Genomic DNA, 14526 nt, shown 5'->3' with positions numbered 1-14526 from the left:
CTTTTTAACCAATAAAGATTATTGCACTTTGAAATTGTTTTTTTTTAACTTAATTGATGTGCTGGTAAAGTGATGTGGAGCATTGTGGCTCTCCGGACGATGTGACATTGATTTCTGGCCCTTGCATTAAAAAGGGTTCAAGGCCCCTGGTCTAGATCTTTCTCCAGCAACTGTGAGAGCTCAAGGGTGACAGAATAGAATCTCTACCAGTGGATCTCCATGCTATCTGAAATCAATACCGCCATGAGCTTACATTAGTGGAGAAACTGAAGGTATTCGGTTGGGTGAATTTTTATGGATAGACATTCATGATTCTTGTGATGCATAGGGAAGAATATCGATACCTCCACAGCACAAATGCTCAACGCTATATATGTATAAAGAATGAAGAGGACAAAAGAATGTATGTTCTCAAATGTGTAAATAACATGGTTGTAGTACATAATAAAAAGATAAAATTAAGGAACTGAGATATACGTTAAATAACCATTTCAAAGTAATAGATTTAGGGGATGCAACCAACTAATTAGGAGTACAAATGCTGGGAAAGTGGGATGGAAGCTTCCAGTTAAATCGAGGAATAAAAATATGATTTATTCCAAAAAAGTTTTAAATAGAAGAAGAAAAAAAGGTTTATCCCTTAACATAGAATTTGAATATCCCAAACTGAAGGGAGGGGATGATACTCCGCCAAACACCCTATCTGAGCCTCAGGTGCAGGGCGGATGGCAGGTGGTGGATATTGAATGATTCATCACATGTGGTGGTCAGCTGCAAATGAGGGGTAATCGAAATAAGTAGCCCCAGGATGAGGCGGCATCACCAGAGAGTATTGTCTTAACCTGGACAAAATAGAAACAATATCATCTTGACCTCTAGGTCCCAAAATGATGGCATCATTTTGTGATTATCCAGAATAGGAAGTAACAAAAATAACACAATTTATCTTTCAAAGACTAGGAGTGGCAACATTACGTACACAATATTTTTTTGTCTCTGTAGCTCGAATGATCTCTATGTGATGCTGTCTCTCATAATCATCCATGAAGGTCACGTATGCAACACGGTAATTACCATCCCTCTGTAATCTACGTTCCAAATGCAGAAACCTAATGGCTACATCTCTGGCTACTAAAGTTTGATTGTCATTTCTCTTTCTTTTGAACATCACCTTCGACAAAGGAACAATAACAATAAATGTATAGCAGGGTAATATGCTTTTTATCACAAGTCTTACATGATCTCGATAGCAGTTCCCTGTTTGATTACCTGTGTTCAAACAAGAAAAATCGAGGCCTAATCATTTGAACTCAATTAATATTAGTTAAAGAAGACAATGCGATATTTTGAAAATGTATTTTTGCATAGCATGTATCGTTACCACAACAAATTTTTAAGTGCATTCTGTGGGATTTCTTAGTACATATTGAGAAATGATGTTTTTTCTCCTCCCTTTTGATTGAAAAAACCAGATAGTTGATACTACTATCCTTTTCCAGTTCAATGGTGAATTTGATGTTAATGAATAAGGAGTTTATGAAGGTTGCGAAGATGTTCAGTTGCCTTTCTGTTCCTCCTCAGCAGCCAAGAAAGTTGTCGATGGTACAGGAAAATTTGGTCTTTTAATGAGAACTATTGATTTTGAAAACATTAGAAACGTTTTTTTTTTGCTTTTCATGTTTATCAACCTAAGAGGTAAAACCTTATTACTGGCATCTATATAAAAATTGAAGCCCCAGCTTCAGACAATCATTGTTCATAATATGTATATGAAAGGGGAGTAAAGTGAAACTCTTCTTTGCAAATATTTAAGGAGGTCAATTGTTTTAAGAAGTATACATAAATTTTATGACTGAACACAGTAGAAAAGCATAACTTTCAACTACTCAAAATAATATAAAGGTCTCTTCATAAATTTCATGCTCATCTTTTAGGCTTTACTGATTGCTCATCAATTACGTGCGATACATTATTTTTCCACACTTCCATTTTTACAAGTTATATTACTTCCTATAGTTTGACCACTACAAGACTGAATGCAGTGCTATCATTTTGAAATTCGTGGCTCCGAGGACACAACTTTCAGAAAGGATACTTAAAGCATCAGTGGTTCTGAGTAAAAATGATTATTTAGCACCCATTGCTTTTCCTTCAGTGGCGTTGACTGCTGTCTTGTGCCGCCCCAACTTTGGCAGAGGACCTGCGTGATTCAAACAAAGCCCAATCATGGGCAGCCAATGATAACCCAAAGTGTCTACTTCCGCAACTGCTTTTCCATTGATTGAGTCCGGCTTCCTGAAATTATGATAAAAATTATTTTTAAAACCGTAAGGAGAACAATGTGAAATTTTATAACACGCAGTATTATAATGAGTTTTTTGTGCACGATATGAAATGGAGCAGAGAAGTAAAGACATCAAGGCAGCTAATAAATAACTTAAATCAGTTTCATCAATGCATGCGGCAGTTTGCGGTTAGTTTTCCATATGAATGATAATTGATGGCTTTTAGTGCATCTTATTTTTTTTATCAAAGTCCTGAGGCTTATGCCAATTTTTCGTTAAGTGCTCATTGTAAAATGTTTTTTTAAACTGGAATTAATAACCCCACCCATCCTCAAAATAAAAATTTCAGAAACTGAATACTAAAAATAAAGAATGAAAACACATCGTGACAGATTAAAGTTAACAAAGTTTTTGATTAGATTTTAAAAAGTAGAAAAAAAGAACGGTAAGATGATGAAAAAAATTATATCATGATTGCTTACATATATTTACTTTCGTAGCATATCCAGAAAAATGTGAATTCACATGCATAAGTTGCAGGCAAAAACATGCAGAAAAACAAACCATTTTAAAGAAATTGGTAATGTGTACTATCATACGTACTACTCATCATATGGTGGTGATTCGACTACCAGATGAAAATCTGTTGAGAAAAGACTACAGCAAAAGATAATAACCAAGCACTTGCACTTTTAAAAAACTTAATTAAGTTTGGGTGCTTGGCCAACTTAACACAGATGAATACAGCATGAGACCCTTGTAAGGATAGACTTACTTAAGATGAGAAGTATAAGAAGATGATGATAAGAAGTATAAGATGGTGCAAGATCAAGCATGAATAAAATGTTGAATGAAATTACAAAAATTACTTTTCACCCACTTTCTTACCCAATCTAACGGTTTATTTTGCCACTCGAATAAAATAATTATGAACTATTAGAAAAATTTTGTCCATTCCTTAATAGACCGGAGAATTTCAATAAATATGCAAAAATTAGTACATTTTAAATATACATTTACGTATGTAATACATACTCATGACAAAACAGGTCTTGCACTTTCAGATAAGAGGTTGACAGTGATCTTAATGACTTGCAATGCAAATAGACATTGGTTTCTCATGCCCTGTTAGCTATCTTTAGCTACAGACTCTCCTAAACTGTAACCCAACGTACAGTTACCCCACCAAATAGGCCTGCTTGTTTCTCCATGTGTTCTAAGTAAGAATGCCTCCTTATAAATTACCTCAGAACACCCATAGGTCTTAATTCTTTGAAAAACAACTGCAAACACCCCTGAATCTTTTTCCACCAGAAATTTGACCGAGATTACCTCTTTGTATTACTGCACCAAAAGCTGAAAAACCAATCCCATATCGATCATTTTTTTTCAGCGACCTTTTCCTCCCCAACTACGTCGTCAAAAACCGCTACAGGCATACAGACAGCGTTACTCAGATGTTAAGTGAATTAGGCTGGGAGCCGCTTGAGACTTGGAGGCTCTGCGCTAGGCTTAGATTGCTTGAACAATTGAGAATGGATGTCTTTAAGAGCGACACAGAGAACGTAATATTAGAGCCACACTATATTTCCAGATCCGATAGAAGCGATAAATTAAGAGAGATGTTTTGCCAAACGGATAGATATAGGAATTCGTTTTTCCCCCGAACCATAAAGGACTTTAATAATTAATGCTAGTCCCAATTTTGTTGGAGCACTTCATGTTTTATGTGTATATGGCTGGTGTCCTAACACCCCCTGCCACACGCCTTTTAGGCTGCTTGCGGGGTATCATGTAGATATAGATGTACTGTTGTAGTGACTTGCTATGCCAATAACCTTTGTGGTCCATAACGACTTTGCTGTTGATGAGAGCAATTGTTTGCCCCTTTCCTTTGGCTGCAAGGTGAAAATGGAGTACCAAACTGAGAGCCTGTCTGATCTAAGGGTGTATGGCTGATTTCACATTGTACAAATTTATCAGAGCAACCCTCAAAGACTCCCAGTAGGATGCTTACGAGCAGTGGAGGTCCTGCAAGTCAATGACAGCTGGCAGCACCAGCCTGTGCCCAGTCTGCCTCTCCAATGCTGACACGGGCCGTATTTCCTTCAGAGAGTACTGCAGGAGCTTGAAAACGCGGCAGTCACACTGGAAAGGGTTGTGGCCGAGAAGTAAGGAGACGCGGGAGAACTGGCGGTCCACGTAGCAATCCGGGATTACTATTCCAATCTGAGAGGGAGATAATGGCACACTTGATATAAACGCATTCCTTAAATATAATTTTAGTTTTTAGTCACTTGATGAATTTTTATATGTATACCCTAAATAGGTGGTACTTTTACTGTGGGAAGTGACATTTATTTAATAAATAAAAATAGTTGCGGTGATTTCAATGGAAGTATGTACCTTCATTTGGGCATTTTTAAAGAAATTTTGGCACAGAAATAATTGTTTTTTTTTTTTTTAATATTCAAGGCTTACTCACACATTTCATTTTTTTTTATAGCAACTATGTGCCATGCATTGTCATTCATATTATTAACCCTTTTGCTGCTGCTCACTCTCCGGAAACCTACCCTTCACACGCAGGGAAAGTGCTGAGCTTATAGCCAGGAGAAAGAAAAGGTATGTTCACAGCAGCCTACCATGCGAACGTACCAGGTGCATTCACAGCAGCGAAAGGGTTAAATGCTCATCATATTGTGTAATGTACCCATTTTCTGCTTTGTAATGTTCAAGACACTTGAATCAAATAGTCTGATTTATTTACATTTGCTTACACCGAGGTAATAATCCCTTGCCAAGTACAAAAGGTAATTATAAGCACATACATATTTCAACAACTTTTTTCAAACTTATTCTTACACATACTAAGTGAAAAATAAATGTTGAGAATTTATGCTGCAAAGAGGAAACACCTGGGTTGAATCCAGAAATTTAGATGACAGGAGGGGAATACAATCGTAACGTAGTGTGTCATGACATTGGATTAGCTAAATTCCTAATTCTCAGCGTGCAGTGCCTGCATAACAAAACCCTGGACCTTGATGTGTTTCTGAACTCTGAAAATTTTGACATCTTGTGCTTCAACGAGCACTGGTTACTTGAACAGGAAACACATCCGTACGAGCTGCAAGACTTTGACCTTGCTTCCATTTGCTGCCAGCGCGAGCGAAAAAATGGTGGAGCCTGTGCGTTTCTCCGGCATAATCTTAATTGCAAAGTGATTTAGGTGGTAAAATTTTGTTCAGAACTGCATTTAAAGTGGCAGCTGTGTATCTCCATGACCTGGGAATAATTATTGCCTCAATTTATCGTTCACCCAATGGTGACTTTGATGTATTCCATGAACAACTGGAAAGTGTACTGTGCCACTTTCAGAAATTCCAGACAAAGATTTCCATTGGCACTGACTTAAATGTTGACATGAGCTGCCAATCAAAGAATAGTCTACATCTAAGTGTTCTTCTTAGGTCTTTTAATTTGTATTGTGCCAACTATGAGCCTACAAGGAAGCTTTCTTGCCTTGATAATGTAAGTATTGGCCCAAATGTAAGTAATTTCAGAATAAGTGTCTTTGAGCCAATGCTGTCAGACCATTGTGAAATATCATTGTCGATCAGCATCAATGTTGAGGGTGACCCCACAAGGAAAACCTCCAAAACCAAGCTAACCAGGCCATTTACTCCTTACCAACTTGAAGTGTTCAAAGCTCTTCTGAGTACAACTGACTGGGACTCTTTACTTGAATCTGGTGTTAGTCAAAGAAATTAATAAAATATTTCACTGCTTTTATGAACATTTTATCTTGTTTTTTGAGCATGCTTTTCCCTAAAAATTAATTCAAATTCCACTTAAGAAATTCCCACGGGCACTGTTGTTCTCAAAAATCAGTACATACATACATTAAACTCAAAAAGGAATATTACAATGAATTAAACAATCCAATAATTACTTCATAACTAATGCTACTAATAAATGCACTAGGCAGCCTGGTCAGTCATTAAGAGGGAAACTGGTATGATGGCTGACCACAAGAATGTCCTACTCGAGGCTGATGTTCTCAATGCATCATTTATAAATTCTGTGGAAAACATTCTGGCTGGTACTGCAACTTCTATCCAACTCCTTCAGAATTTCCATAACAACTGTACTCCCTTTGTGGAGGAAAACTTCCAAGTTAAAAGTAATTACAACTGTAAAAGCCTTTAATAACTCCAACAATAAGGATATATTTGGTCTTTCTAGCAACTTCATTAAGTCTATTATACACTGTATAGCATATCCTTTGGCAAGAATAATAAATTCATGCTAAAAGTCAGGAAATTTCCCAGGCAGACTCAAATACACAAAGCTTATCCCAGTTTATAAGCATGGTGATAGAAACCTGCCAAGTAGCTACCGTCCAATTTCCATCATCCCATTCTTTGCTAAAAATTTTGAAAGTGTTGCTTGCACTAAAATTGTGAACCATCTCGAATCTCTATATCTAATAACAATATCCCAATTTGGGTTTCGTAAAAATACAACTCAAGCAGTTCACAGTGTAATGAAGCATATAATCAATGCATTTGAAATTAAATAAAGTTTGTCACTTACCCTGACTCGTGATCTTTCATCTTCATTTGACTCTGTGGATCACAAAGTGCTTCTGCAGAAGCTGAACTATTATGGATTTCATGGGGTTGAACTCGAATTTATGCCTTCCTATCTGAGTAATCGCATGCAACTAGTGCAAGTGAATGGTACTCAATCGGGGTTCCTCAAGATTAAGCATGGGATGCCTCAAGGGTCAGTACTTGGTCCCCTCCTTTTCTTGATCATGGTCAATGACCTACTAGTGAATGTGTCCACTGACTGTGTCCTGCATGCTGACGAACCAACCTTTCTGCATCAGGGTACCAATCCCACTGACTGCTACGCAAAAAATGCCTCAGTCATAATATCTGTCTGCATTTTTTTTTCGTCTCCTGAGATTAATGACAGTTGACTCTCATTTCCCCATACAGGCAGCATCTCATCTCTCTCTTTTTTCTGTTTTCTTGGCCGATATATATTGCTTTGGAGGTTGCTACCACAAAAGAAATTAAAATTGCCAATCGAGGCACTTCTTTGAAGATCCAGCTGCCCTGCTATTTTGTTATGAACTTAATCGAAATTATGCACATGCTCAAGTATGAATACTTGATCCAAGCATTCTTTTTGTTGATGTCATTCTAAGCTTTTCACTACATGCCTCCATTCATATCATGCTTTTATCATTACGTATATCATTACAGTGAGGTATCATAATTTTTCTCGCCAGTGGTGCATTACCTTTTTGGGGTCAAGGTCCACCCAGGTGAAACCCTGTCTGGACCCACCAAGTGATCAACTCAGTTAAAAGCTTGGTGGTCCCAGAAGATGGAGTGCTGCATCGCCTCCGGAACGTCAGCAAAGTATGTGAGCGATGTGATAACTCAACGTGGCTTCTCCTCAAAGACCGAGATAGTGAAATGAGTAATTTTAACTACCGAAGCTTACCTTTTCAAATAAGCCATTACCTTTTCATCTGGAAGTTCCACAGAATCGATGGAGTTATGCCTGAGGTCTATCGTAAGATTGTTTGAGCCTGGGAATTGATTGAAGAAGAGTTCCTTCACCTCACTCCTTGGGTCCCACAAAAAAGTTTGCCTCCGAAACATCTCGAGATCCATGTCTTTCTGGGCCTCAGTGAAAAGAAGATCCCCATACCACAGTTGTTTAATTTTGTTGTGGCTGAGGTCAACAAAACGCAGGTTGGGCAGATAGTGTTGGAACTCCATGGGTATGTAGGTAATGTTATTATGGGAGAGTATGATGACCTGTAATTAAATAAGAAACATATTATACTTCTGCTAATTCTCACTCACTTAGTTTTAACTCCACAGGGTGAATGGGTGTGGAAGATAGCAAACACAATTGCGGTTAAGGGGTGTAAAGCGGTATGGGAACTCACGCGTGGGAGAGATTAATGGACCCGACCACAAAGAGAGTCAGAGGGAGAGTCAGATTGCTGCATGGGAGAAGAGGGGAGAGAGGGGAAGTCAGCAGTGGTCACGTGAGAGAGACAAAAAACGAGGGTATTCTCTCGAACTAAGGAAGAAGTAGGAACTATCCCTTGAGATTACACGACCATCCCTTCCAGGAACATCAACCAACAATGCCATCAGCCTGAATCGGCTCAGAAGAGCACAATGCTATTAGGATTTGTCAAGCGTATTGTGGGAAGATTTTTGGATGAGAACGTGAAAGAGAGGTGGTATTTCACACTCGTCCGTCAGCACCTTGAATATGCAGCGAGTGTATGGGCTCCGGTACTGAAAGACTATCCGTGAACTGAATAAAATACAAAGGAAGGCTGCGTGTTTCGTCAAAAACTGCTACAGGCATACAGACAGTGTTACCCAGATGTTAAGCGAATTAGGCTGGGAGCCACTGGAGACTCGGAGGCTGCGCGCTAGGCTTAGGTTGCTTGAACAATTGAGAATGGATATCTTCAAGAGCAACATGGAGAACATAATATTAGAGACACACTATATTTCTAGGTCAGACAGAAAGGATGAATTAAGGGAGATGTTTTGCCAAACGGCTAGATATGGGAATTCGTTTTTTCCCCGAACCATAAAGGACTTTAATAAATGCTAGTCCCTACTTCGTAGACCACTTCAATTTTTAAGCGTAGGCAGCTGGTGTCCTAACACCCCCTGCCACACGCCTTTTAGGTGGCTTGCGGGGTATTCAACCACCTACCCCGAGCGGCCAGAGACTGTTCATTACCCAGGTTTAAGCGTTGTCTCCACCTATGGATATGTAGCCAAGCTTTCTACTATATGAATGAATTTCTTGAATGCAGTACTCAGAATTGTATTATTAAGCTCTAGTATTTCATTGACTTTGACGAAGACTATTGCATTGTAGTGTGTTTAACGTAGAATAAATCATTATTATTATTATTATGTAGATATGAATGCTAGAGCTCTTCCTTCATCATCACGTGGCTATTTCTTCTGAGGATGCAGAAGAAGTAGCCACAAAGTAAAGATGTGCAGCCATCGACCCGGAACAACGGTGTGAAGCCAAAGCACTTGCCTTGTCTAGGTCACCTCAGTGACACATTCTGTAAATACTGCTAAACTTCCCCACACTTCATCAAAATAGTAGATTAGTGGTGGGAGGATGTGATTTTTGCCGCACCTGTAATTCTTTGGTCAATGACTTCACTTTGTGTAAGCTATAATTTGCATTTTGCTTTCTTCTTCTACCCAGAATTCTACATCAGCAACATGCTCCATTTTGTTTTTTTTTTAATAAAGGGATTCTTTTTTAGCCTTGTTGTTCAGTGTCAATTACTCAGATAAATAAATGCTGTTGATTGGATCCTTTGTGTTATAGTTTCCATCCATTTGTTGTTCATCCATATAGTTCATCCAAAAAAAAGTTTGTGAGAACAATCTGTAAAGTACACTATAGAGCTGACTGCAGACCACTGTTTCTGAGATTAAATCTATTAACAGTACCTTCTATTTATGTTTATCACTCTGTAATTTATGTTAAAAAGCACATATCAGATTTTGTAAAGAATAATGAAATCCATTCCTACGACACTAGGCTAAAATATGATATGCATGTGATGTCATCCTGCTCCACTAAACATCTAAGGAGTCCGAGTGCTGAAAACATGTGCATAAAACTTAACAAATTTCCAGCCGACATAAAATAAGAGGACAGATACAATGTGTTTACGAGAAAGTTATTTAACTTCCTTGTCACGAGGTGTTTTTACAGAGTGAAAGAATATCTTATGAGATTTTGTGATTTCCTCACTCTTTCTTTTGACGTGTCCTATACACTTACTCTATACTTATATTTTGTACAGTGTCTTTTGGACTAATAAATTATTCTATTCTATTCTATAAAATGCAACTTCCCTTGACCTGTTGTGTGCTTAGTAACAGAACCTATTTCATAGCCTTTACACGACATCGCAAACCTTGCATTATTTTATTCCAATGGACAGATGGCACCCGTATGGTCACAACCCGAAAGTTGGTTTGGATAGGTGATAGTGTAGGTCACCCCTGACTTATCCACAGGTGCGGCAATATCATATATTATACACAGGGGAGGCCAGTTCATTTTTCTGGGCTTTATTGGGGTGTTGGAAGCCTTCACTGGGAATTTGAACCTGGGACTCTGTTAAGCAGCCAAACATGAACTACAGAGGTACCATGCTCCCCCCTATAACGGTAGAATTGAGGATTAGGGTGCCTTGATGGCTAGGTCATTTTGCACCACTATCCAATCATTGAATTCAAATCATACAAGGGTAATAGAATAATAAAAGAGGTGTTGTACACCTTAACTAAATAACATTTTTTTAACTAAATAACATAATTGGCAGGTATGCTTAAATTTCATTCAAAAGATTTCTTTCCTTGAGAAACATAATTGTATTATTTGTATTATTATTACGGTGGCCTCCTAAAAGGAATTCAAGATCTCCCCTATATTAAACTGTCTCCACACATCACGGTATTCACAACGATCTGTCAAGATATGCTGACTGACACCTACACTCATCACACTGAAGAGCTTGCTTCTCTTCGGTAAAGAGAAAGGTGATAGTCAAATGGCAGTGTCCTATCCTCAGCCAAGTGATGACTACTTCCTCTCTTTTATTTTTCCTGATAGAGGAGGGCCATGATGACCTTGTCGCTTTGATGCTACTGTGTTTATTATTCTGAGTCCTCCAAGACTCCCTCCACTGTTCAATTACAGCATTTCTAAGTGAGGCTCTTAGGTCCTCGAGGAGAAATAGCGCCACCGTTTACTCATCATCACCGAGAGCTTCCTTGGCCAAAATACTCCTAACCATAAAATAATTTATGTGAGGTGATTGCTGGGAATTCTAGATTGACAAATTTGATGGCGATTTCACCCGTTGAAGAGCCAAAGAAGCCCCCACCGACTTGACTGAAGTAAACTCGGGTATTTCATTTACCATGCTATAAATCAACTCCAAGAATAGATTGACTCTATTCAAGATTCCAGACAAGATAGATGCTATCTAGCAGCTGAGTTAGGAAGTAGAGTTTGAGGGATACCCTTAATAGCACTCAGCAAGAGCACCTTGAGATTCAGTGGCGTCTAGCAGTTTTTTTTAGATTTGACATCTTTTTCATAGATCTTGAGGGCTATTACGAACGGCTCACCGCATGCGGTGAGACTCCGCCGGCGGTGTCATACCGTCCGGAACGCGTTCACCGCCCCCGAGCGATTACGAGTGGCCGCCGGTCGGTGTCACACCACGGCTTAGGGGTCGGTGTGATACCACGGCCAGCTACCCCGGTGGTGAGATACCGACCCCTAATGGCGGACATTTTTCGGGTCGAGCTGGCGTTTTTAAAACAAAATATCCGACGATAGAAACTCGGAAGCTATCATATTTTGTGTTATTTATAATATTAATGTCTGAGTAAGCGTATAAAATATAAAACTGGAGCCGACTGGAGCAGTTGAACAAAAAATTTATAATACCCATATAACAACGTTGTAGCAGTCTGAGCCACGGCCGTAGGAGATGGATACTTTGATGGTAAGTTGACCCTCATTCATTTATTTAATTAGAACAATTTGGATGTTTTTTAATGTCCGCTATGTTTTTATATGCAAAAACATCTTCCATTTCTTCATAGGTGCCGGAAAATTCGTCGTTAAGGACTGCCTGTGCTTGTATTGTATGGTGAATACAGCTGTTGCTCGCCGCTTGGAGATTTCTACGAACATCTTTTGTGGCAAAATATTATTTTTTCAACGTGACAACTTCTTGTATTACAAAGTGAATACTACTTTTGCTCGCTGCTTGGAGATTTCTACGAACATCTTCTGTGCCAAAGTAGTGTTATTTTCAACGTTATAACTGCTTGAATTGTGAGGTGAATGTAACTTTAGCTCGCTGCTTGGAGATTTCTACGAACATATTTTGTTTCAAAATAGTGTTATTTTCAATGTGACAAATACCGTTAATCACAGTACCAGTGGTTGTAATGCACAAAGTTTGAGGAGGTTGACAAACATCTGCCAAGAGCTGTAGTTATCACTGTTCCATTGTGGTTGGTTTTTAAACAGTGGTTTACGCCATCGAGAAGTGTCTGATAGTAATGTAAAGATTGTCAGTGGCGTTTATACCTTCGTCATTCACCGCAGAGATAACATTTCACGATCAAGCTATCAAGTTCAAAGCCATGTGTGAAATTGTTTATACTAGTGTATCAATTTCGTACCAAGGAGTTGTAGTGAGAAAAGTCACCTGTGCCACTTGCGTAGGATAATGTGAGGCTTAAAATCAGTGATTAAATAGTTGTTTTCATCATAGCGAGCTCTTGATTGTAATGTTTACGTGATGACTATAAGAATGGTAGTGACTTCCAGTTTTTGATGATCGTATTTGCCTATTTACCATTATTTATAATGGTGTGAGCTTGTATCGATTGTGGATTTTACCTGAAATATTGAAGTAAGTTGTAGCCTGTGTGTGTGACTGCCGCGGAACCGATTCGCGATCTCACATGTTTATTGTGGGCAGACTGTTTTGCTGTGGTTGTGTACCTGTGACTAAACCAAAGAAATGGTGAAACTCTGTGACATTATATTGAAATAAAATTTTCTTGTAACCAATAGTGCATATCTTGTGTTTTTTAATTCTCCATTGCTTTTCATAGATAACAGCCAAAAAGTTATTTTTCATTATTTTTAAAAGTGCCTTTCTTGTTCTCTGAATTTGCATTAGGTTTCCAAACCCCGTTACTAACACGAAAGGAATGCAGAGCAACAGATATTTTGTAATTGCACAGATGTTGAGTGTCATATTGTCTGTGATTAAGGCTCTCCAGCTAAGTATTCTTGGTGGATTTTCATATATTTTTTAATAATGGACATTTCGGTCAAAGCTCTAATGGAATTGGTGGTTCACCTTGCCCGTTGGCCCTAAAAGTACTTCTATCGTAATTTTTTGATGGTCTGCCATGCAATTTGTCACTACCTGCGTCTGCTCATACGTGATTTTTGATGATATCTTCCGCAAGTCACTGCTAATTATTGTTTTATTCAACTTTTTATCCTATAAGTAAGAATTGAGGAGCAAAATTCGTTCATTTGTCAAACTTTTAAGGTGAATTAACGAAGGACACATCCTTATTAATCCATAAATACCACTAATTGTCTTTATCGACTGCCAACAACTCTTGCCGAAATATTCGTCTGCTAGGAACAGTTGCCGCGGAATTCGAACACCGCACGCCCTTGCCATTGGCTACACCATTTTCGGGCTGAAGGAGCTCAGAATTTTTCATACAAACATCACTTCCGCCGCATCGCTCCTTACCGACCCCCTGACGCGTACTCTCCGCCCGGCGGTGACTTTCCGACCATCCCATTCGTAATCGCAAGGGACGGTATGATACCGTATACCGAACGAAAACTCCGCCCGGCGGTAGCGTACCGCCCGCTCGTTCGTAATAGGCCCCCTTATCTCCTTATTTTAATTCTCAGTCATATCAGATATAATTACTAACATCATAAGATAGTTGTTGCTATATTAGTATTCCCTTTTAAGTTAATAATAAAGTTATTAGTTGCAAGGTTCATGTGGTTCTCTATTTTTGCGAGTTTCATTCCTTTTTTTTACGTTTTCTCTTTCGAAAGTGCACTTTTTATGCAAAAAAAAATGACAAAATGTCCAATTTTTCATTTTCTCTCCTTCTCTACGAACCCACTTCCATCACTAGACCTGCATTGTACACATATTCCCCCTCAATAACACAGAGTGGTCCTACATTCCTTCCCATGCACCTGACTATCCACAATAACTTTAAGCCCAATCTCGCAGACATTTTACCCCTTTTTCTTCCTCAAAAATGTGCAACACAGCACTTCCCAACAACGACTAACCTTGTGCAACTTCGTTTTTTATTCCACTTTAGTCGGCCACACTGCAAAGTAACGCCACCAACACCAGCACTGCTCGTGGTGACTTGAGTCCCAAATTACTGCTGCTTTTGCTTACCTCCAATCCTGTAAGCCTATGTAGGGGTGACAAACACCCCCACACCATCCTAACGGATTGCATGTAGTCGTGGCATTCCGTCAGGTCAATCCTGTTGTGGGAGAGGTCCACGTGTCTCGTCGTCAGAGTGTAGTCCCAGAGCTGATAATAGAAAAA

General features: G+C 38.9%; 1 protein-coding gene across 1 annotated transcript in view; it reads right to left on the bottom strand.

The window, feature by feature from the left end:
- Positions 1-1341: 1341 nt before the first annotated feature.
- LOC124162713 (toll-like receptor 6) overlaps positions 1342-14526 on the bottom strand; it is a 30777-nt gene continuing 17592 nt past the window's right edge. Inside the window, exons 4-7 of the mRNA XM_046539323.1 lie at positions 14371-14511; positions 7829-8128; positions 4303-4514; positions 1342-2295 (exon numbers count right to left, since the gene is read on the bottom strand). Coding sequence (XP_046395279.1) covers positions 2127-2295; positions 4303-4514; positions 7829-8128; positions 14371-14511 — 822 coding nt within the window. The 3' untranslated portion in view covers positions 1342-2126. The remainder of the gene's footprint in view (positions 2296-4302; positions 4515-7828; positions 8129-14370; positions 14512-14526) is intronic.

The sequence above is a fragment of the Ischnura elegans genome, chromosome 7 (assembly GCF_921293095.1).
Source record: "Ischnura elegans chromosome 7, ioIscEleg1.1, whole genome shotgun sequence".
Classification (NCBI taxonomy): domain Eukaryota; kingdom Metazoa; phylum Arthropoda; class Insecta; order Odonata; family Coenagrionidae; genus Ischnura; species Ischnura elegans.
Note: the sequence above shows the minus strand (reverse complement) of the source record. Positions and strands in the feature narration are given on the sequence as shown.